This window comes from Anopheles coustani, chromosome X (genome assembly GCF_943734705.1).
Source record: "Anopheles coustani chromosome X, idAnoCousDA_361_x.2, whole genome shotgun sequence".
Lineage (NCBI taxonomy): Eukaryota > Metazoa > Arthropoda > Insecta > Diptera > Culicidae > Anopheles > Anopheles coustani.
This window is the reverse complement of record NC_071290.1, coordinates 10,815,812-10,836,051: the sequence shown is the minus strand read 5'-3', so window position 1 is coordinate 10,836,051 and position 20,240 is coordinate 10,815,812. Positions and strand designations below refer to the sequence as shown.

Below are 20,240 nucleotides of genomic sequence, written 5' to 3'. Positions count from 1 at the left end.
GACTTGGTTTACGAGTTGTACAGTTGCAAGAAGCCTTAAGAGCCCTCGGCACAAGGCAACAATCTTATCAGCAAGCGTTCTTCCTTCGCTATGTTCTTCTTCGTCGATTTTGCATGCCACTAGCACCCGTTCTATCCACATTCAAATGCACCGTTTCCCTCCAAGTACCTGCAAGTTCCCTTGAAGGTGCAGCCTGTTGATCGGTTGTGGTTCACTTTTCCTTTCCTTGGCTTGAATCCCGGCGTCCGGCAGGTTGAAAGCAGGGCTGGTTCCGGTGGAAAAACAACGCCAGATGGTCACTGGGGCGATCACTACCGACTCCACACGTGAGCGAGCGAGTGTTGTTGGAGATGTCCACGGGTTTCTACCTCTACGCGAGTGCGACGTACGACTGCGACTAACTGGCGCTCGGGCGTCGCGGCCCGCCGTTGGACAGCGGTCTCTGTTTGCGTGCGCACTATGGGAAGCGTGGACGGATGTCGTGGTCTAAATTGACTGCCTTATCTTAGGTATTAGTAAAAGTCATCACAAAAAACAACTTGAAGACATTTTGCACATCTCAAGCTGATTTGCAACATATAGTAAATGTTGCACTATTAATCGTCCCTTTTAGTTTTCAAAGGAAAACCGGGTTCTTCCCGGGGTACGGGCTTCTTTGGAATACAAAATATTTTATTTTGGAGTGGGTTATAAAAGTACAATATGTATTTAGTAACCTTTATTAAAATCACAATAACTTCGGTAGATTGCTATGATTGAACTTCATCATTATCAAAAACAAAAGTCATCTGAACGCTATGATTGGATCTCAACAATTTCAAAACACTCATCCATCGTATCTAAGAACTTCCGTTTCCCAAGTTTATACCAAAAATGTTATAGTTATAAGTTTATACCAAATATTTAATGGTTTGTCAATTTTGGTGCCACCCATACTACGCTATCTCAAGGTACAGGCTTGAGGAACGCAAGAACGATCACAAATTGAGGATCAATGATGATTTCGTCAGAACAATCCCAATTCGTTTCAGTGGGATATGGTTTTGTAAAGCAGTACTGCATTGGACTTTTAAAATTTAAAATCTTAAATTGAGCCAACGCTGTCTCGTTTGACAGAACTGATGTTATTATTACAGCGTTTTATAAACCCACTGACAAATGCAACAGCATTTTTGGATCGTCAAAAGATACACTACTGTTAACCACTTCACGGTAAATCGCTACATCGGGAATCGAGGACGTACAGTAGTGACCCACGGTTCAGTTTGTTTTTTTTTTTTTTTGAGTAAAAACGAAGTTTTCGCTTAATTTATCCTCCATACTATACGTACATATTATTTCTGTAGATCATAGAAAGTTTCGAATAGTCTACTTAACCTGTTTGGTGTTCCAAGGGGTAAGTTTGTCGACTCACAATGAAGATTCATGAATCTGAACGACTTTTTGCGTTTTAGAGATTCATCAATCCCAAAGACTCATCAACTGATGAAAAGTGATAAGCAAAACATGGGTAGAGGGACCTCCGTACCTGTCTTGGTTGCATGATCCACGCCAATCAAATCAAGGAAGATTCATGAAGATTCATTAAGGTTTCGAAAGTTTCAAAAAGAAGTGAAGAATCCCAAAAGATTCATGAATCTATCTGAATGAATCTTAGGTGAAAGATTCATAAAAAAGAGTCTCTACAAAGGGTTCATAAGGCATAACATTACAAGGCTTGCATCATTTGACGATCCAGGAATGCTACTACATTCGCCTGTTGATTTGTGAAACGCTGTAATGGAAAGAAACCAACAATTTGCAAAAGGTACACCAAAAAGGGTTCGAAGTTCATTATAAAAATATGTGTATCCTTAAAAAACATGGCCAATTTCAATAAATACATTCACTGATATGTTACATTCCCTTTGTTTTTGAGGACTATTTTTTTCTGGAAAAGGGTATCTATGCCAAAAACATTAGTTCATATTTTGTTTTTAGTGTAAAATAATTACCCGGAGGGCCCATAGTGCGCACCAAGCCGCATTTCGGCGTGTTGGTGGTAGTGCGTGGTGCTTGCCACGGCGCGTTTCTCGTAGTACGATCAGGTGGGGAGGATGCGTTAGTCATTCTTTTTCCATCGCTGTCGAAAAGACGCAAGTGTGGAGGGAGGGGGGAGCGGGTCCGTCTGAACGGCAATGTTTACCAACATGTTTACTTTGTATACGACTGGCCCGGCCGACTGGGCCTATCGGCCACGCTTGTCTCCATCTCCAGCTTATTAACGAATGCATTGGAAAACAAGGACAATAATAAAACGATCAAAAAACAAAAATAACAAACTGGTCACGGCATGCCGGTGATGTCATGACATTTTTTTCTTTCCTGGCCAAGATTCCGCGTACCTAGATGACCGAGCCGATGAGCGAGACAGAGAGATAGAGATGCTTCATTCAAACCACTTGTCGCGAGATTCGTGAAGAGCGAAAGTGATATCATCGCGGCACATTGAATCACTCGAATGAAATTGCCTTGGTTTTACAAGTGCTATGCACTTCTTATTACTCGAAATAGAATGAGTAACAGAGTTAAGGATGAGTAAAACGGTCCCCTAGCAACCGTTGGATGCTAAAAAAGGGAGCGTGAAGAACATGGCAAGAAGCGGAAAATCTACCAACGTCCAACGAAGGGTCGTTTAAACTGACCAGGTTGAAGGTGTGGCCACTCGTGTCACGGTCTGTCGGTTCAACTCACCGAAGGGCAGACGCAAACCAACAGTGCTTCCCCTCTATTACCATTATCGCTTTCCACCATCATCGGTGGGGAAACTTTTTCCTCCGTGTCAACGGGTGGGAGGAAGCAAGGGGAGGAAGGGACGGAACCAAGCAACAGTTCGTGGCGCCGTCTAGTCTGGTTTCCAACCCGTTTGGGTGTGTTCGAATTGTTTTCAAACAGTCATTTGGTTGTTTGTGCAAAATAATGTAGAGTCAGAGAAGCTAATGTGTCACAAATGTGTGCAGTTTCTTTTTAATTTCAAATACGCCCAACGTTATGCAACACGCAAGACAGTCGAGAGCATATTAGGGATTGAAATACAGTGCGCGAAATTCTTATAAACGTAGCTTAGTATTATTTTAACTCATCATGATAATCGCCTTAAAAATCTACAACAAGTACTGAGTTACTGTTGGTAAAAGAGTAAATGAGGCCCCGGCCGCCATGTTTTCGATCGTGGCTACACCTCTTGTGGACGTTTAAACTGAATGTATGCAATTGGTGATACATTAATTCGTTAAATTCAACCTACGAGTATTTGAATCGTAGTGTGTACCGTTAATTTCGGCTACGCAATCAACCTAGCGGGTGCGGTATGAGGGGGGCCCACGGGCCCCCCTTATTTCTCAAAACTATAACAAACTCTCTTTTTCGGTAGACCTAGCGCAGTCCGCTCGCTTCGCTCGCTGCGGGCGCGCCGCCGTTTCCAAATTATTTCTTCGGCTAAACTCTTTGTTTCATGCTGTCCATCATGTGTGGTATAGTTTACTTACTAGTAACTTAACATGTAAAAGTATGTTAACCCGCATTCAACCTCCACTTCGTGATTAGTTTAAACCGTTATGTTCTTTTAAGCGAACCGTTAGCGTTCGAAAATCGAAACGAATGCATGTGTCGCGCTTTGCATAGCTTCAGGCGCTTAATGTGAACCAGCAGGAAGAGGAGAATCTAGCCCGGGGCCTCATTTACTCTTTTACCCCTATGCCATATCATTTATACTTCGCATTGCAGAGTTGACACTGAATTCGCTTATTTAACATTCTATCCGAATGCCTTATAAGCGTTCCAATTCTCTTTTTAACTAATTACGTTTCCGAGTGGCCATATTTCATTCACAGAATTCCTCAGACTATCTTTGCTTCGGATAATGGTCCTGTCACTGTTGATTGTGGTCGTTTTATTTGCCAGGCTATTGCTGTATTACTGTTTCCTTTTTGGAACATCTTGACCATTTCTAACTATTCTGAAGTTGTTATTCGGAAATGGTCTTCAAACGACTGTTGGACTGTTGGAAATGGACTTCAAACGCTATGATCTGTCATTAAAAAAAAACAGTTTATCTATTTTACTAATCGTCTAAAGGAGCTTGAAAAGAGATTAAATTAATTATAGTACACAAGGACAGCATGAACCAATGAGTTTAGTTGAAGATGTGAATTTGAAACGCCATGCGCCGAGAGTTTGTTATAATTTTGTAATTTAAGGCCTCATTTGCTCTTTTTTTTCCTTACAAAACAAGTTTCTACGAGTTCCATGTAAACATGAAAAATAATACCAAACTACTTTCACAAAAAAAAAATTTAAAATTTTAAGAAACAGTGATGTGTTTATAAACATATTCCGCACTGTAGCATCGTCGTTTCAGCCAGCAAGTATGCAACCAACTGTATTCACCAAACTGATGCTGTGCATATATGCACTTGATGCTGCACATTATGCTCGGGTTCTTGGAAATCATATCACGAACCACTGGAGAGGTTAAAAACTCCATTTTAAAAGGATAAACTCGAATCTGGTTGATGTTTCCCAAAGCCTCCCAATGCCGAGAAAGTGTTTTTACTCGAGAGCTCTGGAACGAAAGAGAAAGTACAGCATAAGCTTGGCCTGAGAGTCAGCTGTAGGCGAGCGTGCTGGTGCGTTTAGAGTCACGAGTTCGCGCGTCGTATGCTATAACGGTACAAAGCGTGCCCGTTGATAACACGTTATAACATAGGTTAGCATAGCGGGCGCGTAAACATAAACACAAGCTCGTGAGTGTGAGTGTGTGTGAAGAAGGAAAGAAAGAAAGAAAGAAAGGGCTCTTTCTCCCTAGCGCGTTATCCGTTGCGTTACTTGTGGTTAAAATGTTTCACAAATGGTTTTTGATTAAACAAAGTAGTTATATATTTATTACTAATAAACGACGTAACAAGTTATAGAAAAGAAATCTGTGTGTGTGTGTGTTTTCTTCTTCCTCTTCCTCCTCTTCCCTCTTCTTGTTGTTTAGTTTTAAACCGTTTAGAGTTTTTAGCAAACGCATCCCCCCCTCCCTCCCCTCGAAGCCGCTTTGAGGGATGGTCGTGGCGGGTTTTTTTGATTAAAATGAAGAACATTCCGAACCGCCGCACGCCTCACGCCGCCCCCGCCACCGCCGTCGTCGTGCTCGGTACTAATTGCATTGTTGGTGGTTGTGCACAGGGAGTTTTTCCGGCACTCAGGGTTTTTTTTTTTTTGACGATTTTCGCGGCCAACTAGTAGTTGCACTGGTTCGCCCGATGTTGCGAGCTCTGAAAAGAAAGTCGAGAGGGGGGTTTAGAAGAGTTTTCTTTCTCTGGCGGGGTGAGACGCGGACAGTACCCCGGGTGTGCCGTCGGTGCGGTCGGACCGTGGCCGCTCGTCACTTCCGAAGTTGAAGACAGTCTTTTGCGAGCGCGGCCAGAAGGTCGGTGGAGGCGAGCGAATCATATGTTCGTGCACCTGCGGCAGCGCTAGCGGATCGGTTTCCGTCTCACCGTTGAACTCCTGCCAGAAGGGAAATCAGTTTTTAATTAGGCCCGGAAAAGGGGGATAGGAGACTTACGTCGGACATTAATATCAAGATGGCATCGTCGGACTCGGTCGTATCGTCGACGACGTCGGTGACGTTGTCCCGGCTCGCCAGGACCTTCTGCACGAACGGGTTGTCGTTGCGGGAGAGCCGCAGCCGGGTCACCTCCAGCTCGTCGCTCGGCTTCTGGAACTTGCCGGGCGACAGGCTGAGCATCGAGAAGGAGGGCGACGACTTCCGCTGGCAGCCTTTGCTGGTGCAGTTGTACGTCGACACTGGGAACGAAGCAACGGAACGTGCGTCAGAGCTCGTTAATCCACCTACTCCCCGCCTCAGAGTAGTGACAGCAGGTTGTGTTTTTGGGGCTTCCACCGTACACACACATGCACACATACCTGAGGGTTCGGAACGGGCCCGACAGTTCATCTCGCGGTGGAACATGATGTCCTCGAACTTGATGATCTTCTTCATCTTCCACATGCTGGATATGAAGTGGAAGGGCTTCTTGCGCGTGCTGCTGCGACTGATGCGGATCGTCCCCGCCTGCCCATTGCTGGCCGCGTGCTGCTGGTGCTGGTTGCTGCTGTGGAGGCTGTGGTGGTTGCTGATGTTGCCGCTGCTGCTGTGACTCCCGACGCCGTTGCCGTTCATAGCGCGCGCCTACGGGGGCTGTTGGAGGATTGTTGCCTTTGAGGTGGTTGTTGTGTTGATTGCTTGCGACGTGCCGTTCGTCCCTGCGTGCTCTGGCGCTCGAGGGGTTTGTTTATCGCAGGTCCGTGGGTCCTCCGCAACAGCTAACAATGGTGCCCACGGTATGTAAACATATTTTTCACGCTACTGGGCGCTGGGCTGAGAGCTGCCAAAAAAACGGTGAGAGCTGGAGCTGGGCAAGGGCCTACGGCTCGGGAGGTCAGACCTGCGCAGTCGGCAACCGTGTACACACACACACACCCACCCAGAAGTACAAACCTATGCCACGCTGCTCCTTTGTGGCAACCTTTCCGAAGGGATACAAGCTAATTACTCCAAGCGCCAACACCGAGGGATCCCTCGAGGGAGGTTTTTTTTGGAGAAGGTGCTCCTAAACTCGAGGAAGTTGTTTTGGTTTGGGTTTTGTTTTTTTGTTGTTGTAAAAGTAGTTTATTCTTTATTCTGCTTTCTTAACATTTACACCGAGTCGATTGAAGAGGGGATAGCGACGGTTTTTGATTTTATCCTAACGTTGGTTCTGTGCTCGTAGGTGGATCCCTTCTTCGTAAATCTGACGTCTAAATCACTCGTTACGCTAGGTCGGTGAAGCTATCGGTACTGGGTACACACTTATAAAACGAACACACATACACACAGATACACACAGACACACACGCGTGCATATGCATGCACTAATCTATACTGAAAACGAGCCGAAAAAAGAATACCTACACACACACGCACACGCACACAGTCACGCCCAGCAGGTGCGCCGCGAAATTGGTACGTCCAGAACCGGAAGTTGCCCAGCGTTCTGGTGTCTTTGCGTTGTCATGGTTTGTCTCTCGCCCTCGCCAAGAATGATGGGGATGGGGCTGGGCGAAGGGATGTGTGTGTGTGTGTGTGTTTGTGTGGTGAGGGAAGGTATTTTGATGCCACCGAAAAGATAAGGATTTGCACCTAGGGAGGTCATGACGGGGAGTAATTTGTGGGGAAATTGGAGGAAGGGATGTGGGAAAAAGAATATCGATTGAAACACTGGGACGAGACTGGGATTGACGGGGTGTGGGTGGGTGGGGCATGTAACCGACCCCGATTTCCGTAGCGATTCGCTCCGACCACGAAAGAGTGGAGTTTGGATAAATCTCCCTATCCCTAGCTCGCCGCCATCATGTAGTCCTCCGAACCGCCCTCCGGCTGCCCCTTGGCGTCCTTCAGAGTCTTTAGCCGCTTTTTCCTCTCGACGAGTGTGCTCTTCTTCCGCTTCTGCGCCACCCCTTTCCCGTGGCTTCCCTTGGAAGCGGTCGTCGTCGTCGTCGTCGCCATCGTAGAGGTCGCCTCGAGATCCAGCGACCTCAGCTCGTCCAGGATGTTCTCCGGTTCGTGATGCCGGCTGTCAGGTACGGGCAGGAAGAGTGGCGCATGGTGCGAGTACGCCGGATCGTTGGAGATGTTGATGTCGGCAAAGTCGCGGAAGTTGGAGAACTGCTCCTCCTTCTGGTGCGGCTTCTGCACGAGGAACGCCAGCTGCGGCCGCCCGTGCCCGTTGTTGTTGTTGTAGCCGAGGCTGTAGAAGTCGTCGACGAAGCCCTTACTCGGACCATCGGTGTCATAGTAGAACGTGCCACCTGCGGGATTCAAGGAACTGTGAAATTATTGATACCTACTAGAGTTGTGCCTAACTTATGGTTCGAAGTGAGAATGAAGTTTTGAACAGTTTGTGGGATATACCACGATTCAAGAATCATCTAAGAATCAATGTGATCCATGAACCTCGGAAGATTACTGAATCACCAACCATTCTTAAAACTCCCACGAATTTCTGAGTGATTCACAGGAGATGCTAATTTTGATGAAATTCGGGATGTCTACTAGAGTTATGCTTAACTCAGATTCTGATTCAAAATCCGAGTAAATGCTGTAACAAGATTTGGGTTTCACCATGATGCTAGAATCATTTCAAGCTCAATATCATCCAAGAATCTCGGATGACTAGTGGTTCTCGTACATTCTATCAATTATAGATAATTCTTGAATCTCCACCGAATTCCTGAAAGGTTCAAGGAGGGTGTAGTCCCTGCCAATTTTACGATTTATAATTACTTGCGAGTGAACCTTGCATGGTTGGAAATCACATTTTGTTTTAACGCGAAAAGAGTATACGGTCGGATATACCGAGATTCCTGTGGGTTCTTGTAGGTTCTTGGATTGTGAGTGCTTTGTAAATCGTTTAGACTCACTGATTCTTCGGATAATCGCAAGTGAAAATCGAACGGGTCTTGAGCTATTCTAGAGAGAGCCTACCCTTGATGACGCCGAAGTCGCCCGAACCGAGCAAGGGCGAGCTGACTTCCGGGATGGCCGGCGCTCGCAGCTTGTTGAAGCGCTGCTGCTCGATGGCCGCCTCCGTCGACTGGTAGTAGGGCCGTGAGTGGCCCAGCGGGGGAATGTTGCGGAAGAAGGTGGGATAGATTTTCTGCGCCGCCGGATGATGTTCGTCGTCCACCGCCGCCGCCGCCGCCGCCGCCGCCGCCGTCTGAGATCTGCTCGGGCCGCTGATGCCCGCCCGTCCACTGCCGGAAGCGGCCGCAATGTCCGCCCGCAGCCCGGCTAGCTCCAAAACTTGTTTTTCCGGTATCGGCAGTGTCGGCGCGAAAACCTGCTCGTCCGCGGGAAACAGGGCCCCGCCGCCGCCTCCGCCACCGCCACCGCCATCGTACAGCGGGGTGAATGACTCTGGAAGTGAAATAATCATCGATGAGTGCATCATAACGCGAACGCGCGCGACGTGTTGCGTAAGGAAAGTGGATTGGATGAGGCGTAAAATCGAAATCTCACGCGCGTGAGCTCGACACTCTCTTCAGCAGCGGGCCCCAGAGGGTGTCTTCCAGCCGAAATTAGTCAACACCACCATGCTCGGATACTGCCAAAGAAACCTACCAATTTCCAACGACCCTGACCACACGCTGGGAATGGCTTGCGGCGCAAGTACAAGGAAGCAATCGACACGACAAGCAAACTCCATTACTCTAACTCGACTCCATTACGGCCCCAACCTGAGCCACCAAGAAACAGAAAGCGAACGAACCGCGAAGGATTAGGGCTTCGAGTCGATTGCGTGCTAATTAAAGCGACCTGCCCGAGAACCTCACGAAAAGGGAAAGGTAATAGAAACAAGGCAACAAAAAACGAGAAAAAAATTACTCTAACGTGCGTCACCAGCGACGGCGGAGGCACGGTGGGATAAGAGGCGGTGTTTGTATGCTAATGGTAACGAGCTTAAATGATAGCCAGATAGCTACCTAAAAGCCTTAGTATCAATTCAATATATTTCTCAATGTTATAGTTATGCTATGCCTGATTAGAAAAAAATGTAAAAAATATGAAAACACAATTTGGAAATTCGTGTAGTTTAAACAAAATTAATATAAATAAAACAAATTGGTATTTTTGTTTGAATTTTAGCTAGCTGAAAATATATATTTTAAGAATGTAAATATTTTTTACTCATTTAAACAACTTCAAGCTTCGAAATAACATGCTTTTTTGGAAAATGAAAAAAAAGTTTTTCAAAGTAATGAATAAAAATAAAAGGCTTAAAATGCGGTTGAACAGGTGACTAAAAGTTTGAGTACAGCCTTTTAAGTAAAGGTACTCCCGCTGCAAAGCTAATGTACATATCAATCGAAAAGAAAGTGAATGGTATGTTAGATGGTTCGAAGCAATGATATGCTGTAAGTGACGTAGCTTTTTCAAACATCACACTCAATTGTTACATTACGGCACTTGACTGCATGCATTTCTAGTGCCAAGCCTATTTCATACTATAGGTTTGCCATATGGTTTTCCAATGGAGAAATTGACTTTTACTTTTTTGAATTCAGTTTTTGTTAAAAACAATTGAAATCAACGAGAAATTAAAACCATATGACGCGTCTGCTGTTTGTGTTGTTCTACGATATCCAATCAAATTACAGTTTGTTGAAAAGATATAGTTTCAGAATGTAAATACAATTTTCATTCTTAACTTGCTTTTTTTTGGAAAATTAAACAAAGAAAAGTTGGAAATTAAGGTCTTCAAACTTGAATAGGGGAATGAATAGAAATAACGAACCTCAAAACTCGCTTAGAAAGTATTTACTCCGTAATAATACACATCTAAGCAATAAGTCCTTAAAATAAGGTTCGCCAAAATTGTCCGATTTTAAGATACAGCGTTTAAAGTAAAGGAACTTTCAAGTACCAAGCCTTTTTCATAGTACAGTTGCGCTATCAGAATTTCCGATGGAGAAATTAACTTTTACCATGATTTTGGATAAGAAACGTCCGCTTAATTGTTCTACCTTATCCCACCGTGCGCGGTGGGCACACCCGCAAGTAAAATCGGTGCGTTCAGCGTGCGTTAAATAATTCAAATTCGGCCGGGCCCAGCCCTAGCGAGGCTGGACTGATAGGGAGAAATGGCAACCGAGCGCCGATCCCTTCCAATGCGATTTCAGGCTCGGTTCGAGAGCGACAAAGCAAAACAAACAGACGGGATTTCTACAAAACCAAAAACCCGCCACGGTCCGGCGGAGAGAACGCTAGTCAACCGAATAACGGCGTCGTAATACCTGGCCACGGTTTTGCCACGAGTAATCGCGGGGCCCTCCGATGCAGTAATAGCGCAAAGTATTAGATCTAGCGGAGCGCTAGTCAAGGCTTTTTTCGCTAGCGCGCTTTTTGCTCGCTCCGCTTCCTCAGAATTGAGCAACACGGCCGGGCCACGGGCGAAAGGCAGCAAAGTTTCGGTGCTCAATGCGCGATCACGCGGCAATCCGTTTGCGCAATGTACCAAGAAATAAAAAACGCTAGAACTGGAACGGCTCCAGTGGTGTAGGAGGAACAAGCTGAACAAGAAGACGAAGAGAATACCAAACTACAACAAGTATCAGATCAATCGAACCAACAGACACGACAAGCACCTGGAGGGAAAAGAAACATGGCGGATTCGAGAGTTCCTAGGCAGGCGAGCGCCAAAAACCTCTGCAAGAGCCCAAGATGGCGGTTACTGTCGGTGCGGGTTGCGGGGGTAATGAACGGCTTGATGGGGCTTTTCATGCTGGAGGTTTCGGGTCTCGGGCAATCGGGTTAATCGATTCGGTACGATCTGATAGACGGGCTTCGATCCCGATCGCCTACGTTTTTGGGGTAATTCTTATGCCAATCGAACCTAGCGCACCAGAACGCTTGCGGGAGTGAGGGGTCTCGCTCCTCAGATTGTCTAGCTGTGCCTGATCGGCCGATAACGTCTAATGATCTACTTCTTACTACGTCTTTGGGGGAGACCAACCCTTGTGTCCTCAAGATTTTGGAGTTCCTTTCGAGCACTGAAGGGAGTCGCCGTAAGACACCGCAGTCTGAAGCCGGTGAACCCGGAAAGCATCGCACTTCAACTTATCTCCCCTCCGTGTTCACCGTCCTTGAGGCGATTTACCGTTCGCGCCTCTGAGGCGACGCTGATCGGGTTGACCGGTCCTTGGCCGCACCTCGGTCGACTTCCTGGATAGGATTGGCTGTTTCGAGCAAGGTTAGACCCCGGGGGAGAGATGTGAAATGAGCGGATGAGAGGGTGCACCTTACTCCATATCCCTCCATATACCTCCCTCGAAAAATAATCTGTTCGCAACTTGAGACACCTTACCTTACACCGGGGGGAGAAGTAACAGAATCGAAAGTGACTGGCGAAAGATTCCTACCCTCGAGGAGGTGATGCATTCTAGAACAGTCACACGCACCGCCACACATACACACCCGGTTGGTAGAAGGTGCAGCTAGGTGCAAACCTGTTCGCCACTCGCAGGCAACATTCACCGTTTCCGGCATACACTTTCGGAGCCCTCCGACGTGCGATGCTGCGAGGGTAAGTAGAACGTTCTTAGTACACGCACACGGGTGCTGTGAGTGTGTGACTTACTAGTGGTTAGAGTGGCGATTGTTTCTCCAACCCCTTCGGCAACGGGTATTTACTTCGGCGTGGGCTTTTCAACTTCGAAAAACTGCTCCCAACGGTGCTCGGCTAAGCGGAGGCAGGGAAGTCCTTGGACGGAAACCCAGTGTTTTCCCAGCATCGCTGTTCGGGTGGGGAGCTCGAACTCGAACGGAAATGTAGTGCAAACACCGCAAGGCGTACACCTTTATGTGCCTTGGTATGTATACCGATTCGAAACGTTGTACGGCCAGCTGTTCTACGCTCGCCGATGTCTGTCTCCAACGCTCGAGAACACATACCCGCACGCACACAACAATACCAAGCCCCAATTGTTGGCCCCAACGAACGGAGACAACATGCGAGAAGCAGAAAGGCCTATCTTTTTGCAAATGCATCCACCACGGAGGAATGTATGTGGCTGCACGCGAGTCCAATGCACGCTGCATCCAGTGGTATATACAGTGTACAGCCACAGACACAGCATGAAAAGCCTACGAAAATGGGCTACCAGCGAAGTTCTGGTGTGTCTCTCGGAATAGTGAGGCAACGGGGGCAAAAGGGGCTGGATGGAAGGTGCGTGGAGGGAGGGAGACGGTGCTATTACCTATTCTCCAACCTCCGCTCGGGGTGTATGAGCCTTCAGCGCACCAACAAGCAAACAATCGCAAGTACACAAAGCGCAAGTGTTGCTCTTGAGATCAAGCGCCGTGCGCCGTAACGTATGTGTACGTGTGTTTGTTGGTGTGGGCGAGCGGCCTGAGGCAAAGGGAAAGGGTAAGATCGAAAAGCACATTTGAAGGTCCCCAAGCAACCATTGGGGCTGCAGCGATGGTTCTTGAGCCATTCTCAGCGGGGCAGATGGGTCCGCCATATGCAGACGAGCGTAACAGCTTTCGTACTCGTAGCCATTATTCGAAAGCCTGGTCGCTTCGAGCGCCGTGAGCTGGGCCTGATTAAATAACACCAGCGCTTCGAGCGAGGTCGGGGGATGCGCAAGAACCAGACACTCTCCACTCTCTCGGTGGCTAACGAGAATCGGCCACGCGATCGCGTCATAGTCCGGTAACACCTCAAATGGGCGAAGTTGGAGCCTCTAACGTAACCAAGCGTCATAGTCCACCACACCGACAGGCGTGGAGGAAAATCTCCAAAGGGGCCCGAGACGGGGGTAGACGGGGGACGTTATTACGGCCTGCAGTCGCCGTGTTTTGCCGTGCGGTGTTACCTCCGTGTGTTTCGCCGCCAAAAAATCGTCGACATCGTTACGGTGTGTTACGAACGTTCGGACAGCTCGCGCCGACTGCATCGGACAGTCCGTACAGAGCGAGAGCGCCACTTGCACGCGCCGGTGACAAGCGGGTCAAGCCGCCGACGCCGAGGCAGCGGAAGAGCAAGAGGGACAGCGCACCGAACGAAACGAAACGGTGTGGGGAAAGCAAACGCAAACGTATCTACGGCTACCCCGCGTCTATTATGAAACAGTAATCCACTACTTCCCCGGTGCCTGCGGCGACGGCCCTTTTCCCCCCCCCAACTCCTCCACAGCACACCCAGTTCCGTGTCGGAAGTTCGCCGCCCGTATATGGAGGTATGTTTGTTTGGTTAGGTCACAGAGAGGCCCCTGGTACTATCGCCTATCGTTTTTGAGGAGGCTGTGTCCATCTAAAGAAGAAGCTCGCTGGGTGAAGTTGTTTGGAGCGTTAGGCTGGCAAATGATAGCAAAGACGGACTACCACGGACATGGTGGTGTGGTGTGTGGACTGGTTTAGGTCTCGCTTCCTGGTCACTTACCATCGCTGCCGGATGCTGATTGATGCAGGCTGATCGTGGACTGGGGATGGCGGGGGTTGTCACTGCTCACCGGCGAAGCGACGACCATCAGCAGGGTAGCACAGACGAACCGGTAGTAACACATCGCGCACACACTCGTTCAAGTCGGCCCAGTCGTTTAAGCCGGTTGCATAACCGTGCAGCCTATCGGTTGGCTGGACCAGGGCAGCTTTCTCGAGCTCTGGGACCCCAGACCCGCGACACACTCTCCCTCCTCTCCACCGTCGGTCAAACTCTGGGATTCCGTGGGAAAAGCCGCAGGAATTGACCCGCCGGCTACTCTCTACACGCGACGTACCTCTTCCGGTTGTCCCCGGTTCTGGAACCGACGACGACTACGGGAACTACGGGAACTACGGGAACTGCGAAGACTTGCGACGTTCGAGCCACTTGCACTTTCCCCTGGCCCTCTAGCAGTGGGTCCGCATGTCCACACCAACCCTCTCTCCCTTCCAGAACCTCTACAACAACCGGCCGACTCTGTCCACGTCCGCGTAATCCAGTCAGGGTAACAGCGCCTACGCCGCGACACAAAAACCGCCGAAAACAAACCGCACGAGATCGACGATGTTGCCGCCACGGCGAACCTTGCGAATCTGAGCTGGCGCTGGTGTTTACTTTTCCCTGCCGCACGCGCAGCACGAATGAGAAAAACCACTTTTCACTTTCTTTCGGCGCGCAACTGACAGCGCAACGCGAGCGGTCGTAGGGGCTTGTAAGGGCTTTTTGGGGGGCGCTGCTGCTGCTGGCTTCTTTCTTCGCTGGTGTGGGCTTGCTCTCAGGCTTTTCCTTCACTCACACACACACACACCTACTCTGGGGTTTCGGGTGACGAGTGGCGGGCGCACACGACCGTCCGCTTGGAGTCAAAGTTTCGGAGTCCGCCTTGCGAGGCCCCGTCTGAAGTCTGAAGCTGCTGCTGCTGCTGCCCAACCAACAACGCGTCACGGCGTCAAGTCCTCGGCCAGCGCCAACCAGCCAGCGGTTGGTGTTAGTGTTTGCGGCTGCAATGCTGGCCTTTTGCGAAAAGGAAGGGGACTTCGACATGGTAGAGTATAGGCAGCAGCCACCGAAGGGTACGCCACCGCGCGCCATGTTGTGGAAGTGGAAGGGACGGGCACGCCGGTGGAGGCTGTGTAAAGTACACACCTTCACCAGCGTGCAAAGACACCACTTCTCGCTTCTGCAGCCTTCTTCTCTTCAGCTTCACGGCGTTCAGGTTCGTTTGAGGAGAGGTCTCTTAGAGTGCGACACTTGCTGGTGTGTACGTTAGACCTCCGGAGACCATTGTTTCCGAACACTCTCTCTCTCTCTCTCTCTCTCTCTCTCTCCCCCCGATATGATCCTTGCTCGTTGTTGACTAATGCCTTAAAATTAATAGTTTGTCATTCTCGGGCTTCTGCTTCATAAATCTTACACCCACCAAGTATCCTCCAAAGTCTCCCAACTGGTGGTGGTAGGGTTTAGCCGGTGGATTACAATTTCCCTTTACGCGAAATGTCAATGTCCGGCTGGGAACGGCTTTCCTTTTCCGGCACGATCACGATCTGGCGCTCCCTAGGAATGGATTGTGAGGGTTCGTTTCGTCGCGAGAACCGCACGCCATTTTATTCGCCATTCGGGTTCGCAGTTGGTGTGAAGCATTTTTCCATTCCATTCGCACTGCCAAGCCTCTGTTGACGTTTTCCACCCGGCGGTGTGAATCTGCCAAGTGAAATCCATTTTCACCCAAAATTTTCCGACCACCCGAAAGACACTGTGTTATTGTTTGCTTTTCCCGCCGCGCGCATCACGCATTTGTTTTGGGTGGTTTTAAACCAACTCCCCACCAAACACCCACCCGGCAGCGATTTGGATGGTGTTTCGTTTTCGTTACGTCGTTCGTGGAATGGTTTTCGGCTGTTCGATAGGCGCACATGGCGCCAAGTGGAACAATCGAATCGATTTCTTTCCTTCATTCGTTCGTTCGTTCGTTTGCTGTTTTTTTTCCACCACACTTTCCTGCAACCTGCTTTGTTTGCCTACAGCGCCACATGAATGAAGTACAAAGGAAAGAAAAGAGTAGGAAGAGGGGGACGCGACGGCACAAAACAAAGAAAAACCTAAAATCGAACGAAAGTCGGCGAATGCGAAAGAAGAAAGGGAATGCGCAAAAAAAAAGCAACAAGACGCAACGAAAAGAAAAAAAACAACACAAGCTTTATTCGAACCATAAAGTTTATCGCGAAACTAGAACGCTACGCTTTTCGGAGCAGTCGCCGGGCGGGGGAGGGAGTAAACGAAACACAATAAAAAAAAAAACAAACGTCGGAGCAACGAACGCAAGATGATGCAGTTAATATGGGTTGCCTATAGTTCAAATGTTGCGAAACGCGATAGATGATGTATAACGGTTTTTGTTTTTGCAGCTGCAGTGCGCAATGCGATCGAGTGATGTAAAGGTTGGGATTGTGAAACGTGAAAATGCACCTAAGCAAAGCGTTAGGGTATGGTTTAGTGACATTATTTCGTAAACAAAGAACAAAACTGCCTGCTTTACATGAAACAAAAAGGAAACAAACAACACACCACAAGTAATAACATAATAAATGCTATATTCATCAAAACATACAAGAACATAGTAAAAGCTCTCTGCTAAAATCAGTTAAAATCAAATAAAATTCCTTTTTTATTTTATTTTTGAAAATTACATACTACAATAATTTTAAAATGTTGTAACTTTTCTTGCAAAAGCTTCAAACGGTAAGCTCTTCAGAGCGTTAAGCTTCAAACGGTAAGTTTGTGAAACATTTCACTTGGTACCGTTAGAGTGAAACATTTCAAACGAATACTCCTTTTTCATGTACGAACGAGGTGAATTAAAATTTTAAAATGTGTTTCATTTCTGTTCCGAATTGCATCAATCTTTTCTTTTCTGAATAAATCTCAAACCATCCCATTAAGTAGTTCATATTTCACAATGGTAGAGCCAGAACGAATTAATATTCTACTTGTTGGATCGTTTGCTCTCTTTTCGCTTTTCCTTCTGAACCGCGCTCCTGCCCTCTACGGAAACGGGCCATTTATGTGCCACCGAATCCCTTTTTCGTTCCCCCCGACTTGGCTCGAAGCAACTCAACAAAGGCAAAGGGGAAAGATCGTCGAGCGAGATACGAGTCGAAATGTATGAAAACAACTGATTCCGTCGCAAACTGTCGCTGTGAAAAGGATTGACGAGAGCTACCTTTTTGCTATCCTGACATCGGATACCGATGAGTAAGCCCGCTCCTTGCCAGCATCGTCTTTCAAGTGCTCGCCTCGCCAGCTCCATCGAATCATCCGATCCGGCCGTCGGGATTGGCGTGCCAACATTGCATTGTGTCTCAGTCAGCCGTGCATGTCCCACCCTTTTTTTTCTTTCTTCCCGGAGAGTTTCGTCTCTCCGTGCACATGCGAGAGTATGCGGGAATTCGGGAATCTAGGCACAACAATGCACAAGGCTGCTCGGTATCGACTTATGATCACGGCACTCGAACAATAGGATGAGCAGCAATGAAGCGCGAAGGATCAGAACACCCAGCTCGACAGCGACAAATTCTGGATCGTCTCCGGGTTCACGGGGTGACATGTCCTGAGCGAGGCTGAGGGCGGATGCGCGACCATAAACAATAGCTGTAGACCTATTCTGGTGGGGTCCCGAGCTGCTCAGCTTTCCCAAGGCCTCCCAAACCGCCGCGTTCCCGTACCGCTGATCTTCCGCTGGGTGGTCCGTCAACAGGCAGAGGTCCTTCTCCGTTGCCGTGAGAGACTCGTGAACGTCCAATGGTGGTTTGGAGTCTGCAGACAAAAGGACGCGACCCGTTCCAGTTCGAGCTGATCGAATTCAACGCGACGACGCGGTTTTTCTTTGCGGGCACCTCAAGGACTCAAGGTGATTAATAAAATCCCCCCTCCGGTGCTGACACCTCGAAACATACTTGCAGAACCCCGCTGTTTCTCCGTCTGCCAAAGGCGAGGGCGAACGTATCGATAAAAACCTGCGCTAACTTTTTCCCCCTTACCCGCTTCGTGCGCAATTCGCTCTTATTTTTCCCATGCGCTAAGCTAAGGCGCACCACTCAAGTGGTGCTCTTCAGTGTCAAGGACGTGGCGTAGCGGTTTCTCCCGAGATTGCCACCGAGAAGATCAGGAGGTCGCAATTGAAAACTGTTACACACGAAATCTTTCGGGCGCGTTTGGTTTTGCACGCGAACTGCATTTTTTCACACGCCTGACGGAAGACGAACCTCTTAAGAGGTCTCAGAGCGCGACCCGCTCGGCTCACAGTCCGGTCTTTTGGTTAGATTTTTCGTAAACCCAACTTCTAAAATCTCTCTTCCATATTAAAGAAGGTTAGTTTAATTAAAAATCTCCAGAATATGACTTTGTTTTGTTGCACACTTGTGAGAGATTTCGTCCTTGAAAATGACACAATGAAGAAATTAATGAGGTGCACTCTCAAACAGTTGAGACAAAAACAAACAAAATTTGAGATAATCAATAAATATTTATTATTGCAATGCCAATTTTGTTAACTATCTTATAAAATTAAAAAATGCAAAGTCTTCAAAATATAGAGACATTTTGCTAAACTAGGTGAGAAACTCACACAACATTTTTGATTTATAATGTTTTTTAAGGAGTACTTTTTCGAGACCAAACGGAGCTCTTTGAGACAATATCAGGGTGTAAATATAACATTTTAAGAAGGTATGCTGCATAAACTGGCTGCGACTACTTGCGACTCTGGGAGGTATTTAAATCTCCCACTTCAACTATGTTCTTGCATACAAAGCGATACTGTATGTTATATTGGAACGATGTACGGTAGCCGAATTGGCGTAGAGAGAGAAATAAACAGAAATGTCATCAGATGGATGGAGCACGAAACATTCACATACTTGGTTAATTATTGTCTTGAAAATATTTATGGAATAAACTGTTTAAAGATTCCCCTTTAAAACGGTACAAATGATTTTACTTTTGTACTGTACTGTAAACTGTAAATTACTTTTTCACCATGTTCTTGTTTCAATCTATACAGAATAAAGCGTGCGTTACTGTTCGTGAAACAGTGGCTTTATATAGTTTTACAATGCTATAGTTATATTTTTTTTGTATTTTTATATATTTTATATAGTTTTTTTAAACATTATTCTTAACCTTATTTTTAAAACTGATTGTAGCTTAGAGGAAATGCCCTCTATAGTATTTTTTGTTTAAGAAAGCAATACAATGTAAAACATGTTAACATGTTTGATAAAAAAATGTGTTTTTTATTCGTTAATCATCCAAAGACATTTTATTTAGATCTGAATTGGAACTACCACCTCTCTAGCTGACCCACTGTGCGCTGGAACGCCGAAGCACGATTTTGGAATTTGTATTCTTACAAGCTTTGATGCTCCGTCTCTTTTATCTGAATCTCATATCAGATATATGTTAAGTGTTTCTGTTTCGTCGTAATGTTTTCTGTGCTCGTGATCCATTGCTTCGAATGGTTTCCGTTTATAATGCGTCTGTTCCTACTTTGGATGAAAATATGTCTTTTACATCATGTTCGCGCTTAATTTTTATAAACTGACCTCTTTCTTTTGAAGGAAAACGAAGTCGAATGGAAGTTTTACAGCAGTTTCACATTTCTTTATTCGTTTCTTTCCTTTTTCCATGTTTCCCCGGGGCGAGGTTCGGCGAGAAACGGCAGACAAGGTTCGGGATGGACCAAAATGGTTCCTTTGCCGATTTTTTTTTTTTTTTTTTTTGGCAAAAACCCTCCCGCAAAGGCACCGATCATCATTTTCCGCACCATTGATCGCTTTCCGAGACCTCGCCAGCTTGCGGGGAATGGGAAAACGGGGGATTTTCTCATTACACGGCTTTGCTTTAGGAGCTGGGCAGGGATGAGCGAGCGCCTGAGCCGCGGCTAAGCCGTCCCAAATGGCCGCCCTAATGAGCGGGAAAATTGCCTTTAAGACTTTAAAGGTCGCAACATTGCGCCGTTTGCGGCGCGGGAGTTGAGGAAGAGTGGCGGAGGGGCACCGAGAGCCGAGCCGAGGCAAAAAGGATCGCTAATTGGCCTGGGAGGGGTTTGTTTGCTAATTGCATCGTACACCCGATCGGTATTTGTGTTGGCATCCGAACGAACGAACGCGGCCTTTCGCTTTTCCACCC

The 20,240-nt window shown here is 47.4% G+C and overlaps 2 protein-coding genes across 2 annotated transcripts; both read right to left on the bottom strand.

The window, feature by feature from the left end:
• Positions 1-4,998: 4,998 nt before the first annotated feature.
• Positions 4,999-6,369, bottom strand: LOC131269258 (uncharacterized). The gene is made up of 4 exons (XM_058271607.1): positions 5,956-6,369; positions 5,594-5,835; positions 5,371-5,535; positions 4,999-5,300 (listed from the first exon to the last, which is right to left on the bottom strand). Exons 1-4 carry the CDS (start codon positions 6,209-6,211, stop codon positions 5,265-5,267), a joined length of 699 nt encoding a protein of 232 aa, XP_058127590.1. The 5' UTR covers positions 6,212-6,369; the 3' UTR covers positions 4,999-5,264.
• A 1,036-nt stretch (positions 6,370-7,405) lies between these two features.
• LOC131269074 (uncharacterized) lies at positions 7,406-14,136 on the bottom strand. Its single transcript, XM_058271391.1, has 3 exons — positions 14,013-14,136; positions 8,555-8,986; positions 7,406-7,878 (listed from the first exon to the last, which is right to left on the bottom strand). The coding sequence occupies exons 1-3, from the start codon at positions 14,134-14,136 to the stop codon at positions 7,406-7,408; spliced, it is 1,029 nt and encodes a 342-aa protein (XP_058127374.1).
• Between the last annotated feature and the right edge of the window lie 6,104 nt (positions 14,137-20,240).